A 6,745-nucleotide genomic window follows, 5' to 3' on the forward strand; every position below is an offset into this window, starting at 1 on the left:
CTGTGAAACACACGCTTAGTGGTGGAACGGATCACAAAATTCACGGTTCGGATCATTTACGGTTTTTGAGCCTTTTTTTTTTTTCATTTTTCAAAACCGTTTATACATTTTTTTTCGTTTTTCAAAACCGTTTTCTTTTTATGGTTGTTGAGCCATAAAAAAAATTTATATACAGGTGAAACTCAAAAAATGTGCATATGGTGCAAAAGTTCATTTATTTCAGTAATTCAACTTAAAAGGTGAAACTAATATATTATATAGACTCATTACATGCAAAGTGAGATATTTCAAGCCTTTATTTGTTATAATTTTGATGATTATGGATTACAGCTTATGAAAACCTTTTCACAATATTCTACTTTTGACTTTGGGGTTTTCATAAGCTGTAATCCATAATCATCACAATTATAACAAATAAAGGCTTGAAATATCTCACTTTGCATGTAATGAGTCTATATAATATATTAGTTTCACCTTTTAAGTTGAATTACTGAAATAAATGAACTTTTGCACCATATTCAAATTTTTCGAGTTTCACCTGTATATATATGTATATATATATATATATATATATATATATATGGGGATTTAACTTTGCTTTTCATTCATTACTTAAAGCTCACTTGAAGTTCTTTATTACTACATCAAAAACTATTACTGCATTTCCGCTCAAATTGACCTTTGTATTTGCACCTTTCTGTTTGTTCGTGAGTCGAGTTTTCCTTTGCAAAGCAGATCGAGTTTGTTTGCAAAATGCTGGATTTGTTTGTTTAATTATGGCACATAATTCACTCGATAGATATTCCCTGAAAATCACTTGCAGCATCTTTAATACCAGCCGCTATCGGTCTCGAATGAGCGTTTGTGATGGCATCACCCAAGACAGATGCTAATATAAACAGAGCCCGTCCTGTGTGTAATCTAAAAGCTCTCTCCCTGCGTCTCAATGTTTACACTATCCATCCTAAACAGTGTGTGGGATTAGAAGAAGTGTGTCCCAAAGCACAGTATGTTGAAAAGAGTGTGTCAGACGTCCCAGGACTTCATTATCATTATCATTTAAAGAGACATGCACCGAAACGGGTCGCTGTGAACAGAGCTGTTTTAGAGGAGTATAAAAGGTGTTGTTTTACATAATCATTGAGGAATTTTATCCAAAGTATGTTACAAACTTTACATGAAGACGCTAAAGAATCACACCAACTTGTGGTAAATGGGCATCCGATGAGCCCTTTAATGCTGGGTACACACTCAAAGATAAATCTCATAAGATTTTCAAAATGTGAGAGACCACAAACATGAGGACAAAAAATCCTCGATTTAACCGTTTTGCTCCTTTAGTGAGTCCTGTTCCTCCTCCATCTCTGCTGTTCAAATCCTTTTAATGTTGTGCTGCGCCGTTTGCTATCCGTCCGTCTTCTCTTAGATTGCTTTCTGATTGGATATTGTTTCGTTTCACGTGATAATCTCCAGAGCAGATTCAGTCACTCTTAAAGGGATAGTTCACTTTGAAATTAATTTTTGGTATGCTTTAGCTTACCTCAAGGGCATCCAAGATGTAGGTGTCTTTGTTTCCGCAGTAGTTTCAATTTTGATATTTTTAGGTCAAACCGTTCTTGTCTGTCAGTCATATAATGCAGGTCTATGGTCACCACCTCAAAGAGCAGCACAGAGAAGTCCAAATTAAACATGATTTAATGACTCGTAAATGTAAGTACACATTGATGGCCTAACACACGAAACGAGCGGTTTGTGTGAGAAAACTAACAGTATTTATATCGTTTTTACCTCTTGTAACGCACAGACCGACGCGCCGGCGCCCTCAGATCACTCGGACGTGGCTGTGTTTACAAGAGGTAAAAACGATATAAATACTGTTCGTTTTCTCACACAAACCGCTCGTTTCGTGTCTTAGGCCATCAATGTGTACTTACATTTACGAGTCATTAAATCATGTTTAATTTGGACTTCTCTGTGCATGCTCTTTGAGGTGGTGACCATAGACCTGCATTATATGACTGACAGACAAGAACGGTTTGACCTAAAAATATCAAAATTGAAACTACTGCGGAAACAAAGACACCTACAGCTTGGATGCCCTTGAGGTAAGCTAAAACATACCAAAAATTTACTTCAAAGTGAACTATCCCTTTAACACACCTCACACCACCTGATCAGATAATCTGTAGAACCATCAAGATTATCCGGACATTACCTAGGATTGCCGGAAGGGGAGAAATCGCCCTAGAGTCAGCCTGATTCTCTTGTGGTGTGTACCCAGTAGGGCTGTCACTTTTTAAGTCCGAAAATCAAGTGCACAATCGATCGGACCAACCAACACAAGTTTCGAAAACGAAAATAGGGAATCGATTTTAACGGCCTTTTTTTTTTTTTTACCAAAAATGTGTTTTATGTCGACAGATCAATACAGGACACAGAACATGTAGGATGCAATGTCTTTTCTGTTCACCAAATGCTTTTTAATATTCGCTATTGCTTCAATGCAAGTGAACAAGCGCGCCGTTATTTGTAGCGTAGTGACGTGTGTGTGTGTGTGTGTGTTCAAGTGAGCCAGAAATGCGCAGATTCTGCAATACGCTGTATTAATATATCATGAGGATCAAATCCGCTAAATCCGCGCAGATTTGTCTTACACGAACTTCCCCAGCAAAGAAAGTGAGTAAACACAGAAACGCCAGATTGGCTCGTGATTTGACAGCGTTTCCCGCCAAAGTTCATTTTTACCCGCATTTGGCGGGTCGAGGGAGTTAATCTCAATCCCTAAATGTTGCGCTCCTGTTTGTCATTGTGCTGAAACTTCACGCCAATAAATCATCAGGAATATTGCTGACTTGTGCGTCCCAAGCCCTCTTTACACTCGTCCTAATGCCTGTTAGGTGTCCGTGGATTCGCCTGTATTTGGTGTTGAAAATGGAAACGTCTTTAGACATGGAAAATCGATTCAATGAACACTTACGTCTCAAAAGTCGAATAGGATTTTTTCACAAAAGTGACAGCCCTAGTGCCCAGTAGGGGTGTGCCATATCATACCGTCCACGATAACACCGGGATACGTTTTTACATGATAAAACAATGTCACATCACGATATCGGTGATATAGCCTCGCCGTCGTCCATTAATACCTAGACAATGGACACCTCATCAGGCATTAACCCTTACTTAACTTAGGGGCCGCTAACACGACACCATTCTATAGGTGTGCGTGTTTGATATATGCGTGTAGTCGTCCCCTAGTCCCCAGCATTAGTAAACACGGCCTGTGTTTCTCAGGTGCTGCTCCTGCTGGTGCTGGCGATGCCGGAGGCGCTGAGCAGGGATGCGGTGGTGGACGTCCCACTGGCCTCGTCTCTGCTCTCGCTGCCTTTCTGTCTGCTGTGTGTGCTGGGATCCGCTCTTCATGTGCTGGTGTGCACCTCGGCCGGCGGCTCGTGTTACCTCTGCTCTCTGCCCTGGCTCCTGGTGTTCAGCGTCATCCTCTTCTCCTCCGCGTTCATGTGTGCTCTCGGGGCCATGGCCGTGAGGAGGATTCCCAGCAGCTACAAGAGCCCTGCTCAGGTGAGTGGAGGACAGGGGCATTTCTGCCGCACTAACAGCAACAAATGTCTGCCATTGTACATGAGGCAGAAGTGTGTGATATAAAGTCAGAAGTGTGTGATTTAGTCGCAATTGTGTGTTACAAAATCAGAATTGCAAGAAAAAGTCAGAATTGCTTGATATAAACTCACAATTCTGACTATTTCTCGCAATTGCGAGTTTGTCACGCAATTCTGACTTATTCTTGCAATTTCAACTTTATAACACAAGATTGCAACTAAATCACGCAATTCTGACTTTATAACACAATTGCGACTTTTATAACGCAATTCTGACTTTATAACACACAATTCTGACTTTATAACACACAATTCTGACTTTATAACACGATTCTCACTTTATAACACAAAATTCTGACTTTATAACACTATTCTGAGTTTATAACGCAATTCTGACTTTATAACACACGATTCTGACTTTATAACGCAATTCTGACTTTATAACACAATTCTGACTTTATAACACAATTCTGACTTTATAACACGCAATTCTGACTTTATAACTCACAATTCTGACTTTATAACACAATTCTGACTTTATAACACAATTGCGACTTTATAACACAAGATTGCAACTAAATCACGCAATTCTGACTTTATAACACAATTGCGACTTTATAACACAAGATTGCAACTAAATCACGCAATTCTGACTTTATAACACAATTGCGACTTTATAACGCAATTCTGACTTTATAACACACAATTCTGACTTTATAACACACAATTCTGACTTTATAACACACGATTCTCACTTTATAACACAAAATTCTGACTTTATAACACAATTCTGACTTTATAACGCACAATCCTGACTTTATAACGCACAATTCTGACTTTATAACGCAATTCTGACTTTATAACACAATTCTGACTTTATAACACAATTGCGACTTTATAACACAAGATTGCAACTAAATCACGCAATTCTGACTTTATAACACAATTGCGACTTTATAACACAAGATTGCAACTAAATCACGCAATTCTGACTTTATAACTCAATTGCGACTTTATAACGCAATTCTGACTTTATAACACACAATTCTGACTTTATAACACACAATTCTGACTTTATAACACACGATTCTCACTTTATATCACACAATTCTGACTTTATAACACAATTCTGAGTTTATAACGCACAATCCTGACTTTATAACGCACAATTCTGACTTTATAACGCAATTCTGACTTTATAACACAATTCTGACTTTATAACACAATTCTGACTTTATAACACACGATTCTGACTTTATAACACACAATTCTGACTTTATAACACGATTCTGACTTTATAACACACGATTCTGACTTTATAACACAATTCTGACTTTATAACACGATTCTGACTTTATAACACACGATTCTGACTTTATAACACAATTCTGACTTTATAACTCACAATTCTGACTTTATAACTCACAATTCTGACTTTATAACACGATTCTGACTTTATAACACACAATTCTGACTTTATAACACAATTCTGACTTTATAACGCAATTCTGACTTTATAACACAATTCTGACTTTATAACACGCAATTCTGACTTTATAACACACAATTCTGACTTTATAACACAATTCTGACTTTATAACACACGATTCTCACTTTATAACACAAAATTCTGACTTTATAACGCAATTCTGACTTTATAACACAATTCTGACTTTATAACACGCAATTCTGACTTTATAACACACAATTCTGACTTTATAACGCACAATCCTGACTTTATAACGCACAATTCTGACTTTATAACGCAATTCTGACTTTATAACACAATTCTGACTTTATAACACACGATTCTGACTTTATAACACACGATTCTGACTTTATAACACAATTCTGACTTTATAACTCACAATTCTGACTTTATAACTCACAATTCTGACTTTATAACACGATTCTGACTTTATAACACGATTCTGACTTTATAACACACAATTCTGACTTTATAACACAATTCTGACTTTATAACGCAATTCTGACTTTATAACACAATTCTGACTTTATAACACGCAATTCTGACTTTATAACACACAATTCTGACTTTATAACACAATTCTGACTTTATAACGCAATTCTGACTTTATAACACAATTCTGACTTTATAACTCACAATTCTGACTTTATAACACGATTCTGACTTTATAACACACAATTCTGACTTTATAACACAATTCTGACTTTATAACTCACAATTCTGACTTTATAACACAATTCTGACTTTATAACACGATTCTGACTTTATAACACACAATTCTGACTTTATAACACAATTCTGACTTTATAACACGATTCTGACTTTATATCACACAATTCTGACTTTATAACACACAATTCTGACTTTATAACACAATTCTGACTTTATAACACACAATTCTGACTTTATAACACACAATTCTGACTTTATAACACACAATTCTGACTTTATAACTCACAATTCTGACTTTATAACACACAATTCTGACTTTATAACACAATCAATACTGACTTTATAACACAATCAATTCTGACTTTATAACACAATCAATTCTGACTTTATAACACAATCAATTCTGACTTTATAACACAATCAATTCTGACTTTATAACACAATCAATTCTGACTTTATAACACAATCAATTCTGACTTTATAACACAATCAATTCTGACTTTATAACACAATCAATTCTGACTTTATAACACACAATTCTGACTTTAAAACTCACAATTCTGACTTTATAACACAATCAATTCTGACTTTATAACTCACAATTCTGACTTTATAACACACAATTCTGACTTTATAACACAATCAATTCTGACTTTATAACACAATCAATTCTGACTTTATAACACAATCAATTCTAACTTTATAACACAATCAATTCTGACTTTATAACACAATCAATTCTGACTTTATTATACACGATTCTGACTTTATAACACACAATTCTGACTTTATAACACGATTCTGACTTTATAACACAATTCTGACTTTATAACACACAATTCTGACTTGACTTTATAACACACAATTCTGACTTTATAACTCAATTCTGACTTTATAACACGCAATTCTTACTTTATAACATGCAATTCTTACTTTATAACATGCAATTGTAACCTGATATCACGCAATT

General features: G+C 35.7%; 1 protein-coding gene across 1 annotated transcript in view; it reads left to right on the plus strand.

Moving 5' to 3' along the window:
- LOC130079674 (GPI ethanolamine phosphate transferase 2-like) overlaps nucleotides 1-3,576 on the plus strand; it is a gene marked incomplete at its 3' end in the record, with an annotated part of 19,394 nt that extends 15,818 nt beyond the window's left edge. The window contains exon 3 of the mRNA XM_056245027.1: nucleotides 3,292-3,576. Within this exon, the coding sequence (XP_056101002.1) occupies nucleotides 3,292-3,576 (285 nt within the window). The remainder of the gene's footprint in view (nucleotides 1-3,291) is intronic.
- Between the last annotated feature and the right edge of the window lie 3,169 nt (nucleotides 3,577-6,745).

The sequence above is a fragment of the Rhinichthys klamathensis genome, unplaced genomic scaffold (assembly GCF_029890125.1).
Source record: "Rhinichthys klamathensis goyatoka isolate OS25496 unplaced genomic scaffold, OSU_Roscu_1.1 h1tg001226l_1, whole genome shotgun sequence".
NCBI classification, from domain to species: Eukaryota; Metazoa; Chordata; class Actinopteri; order Cypriniformes; family Leuciscidae; genus Rhinichthys; species Rhinichthys klamathensis.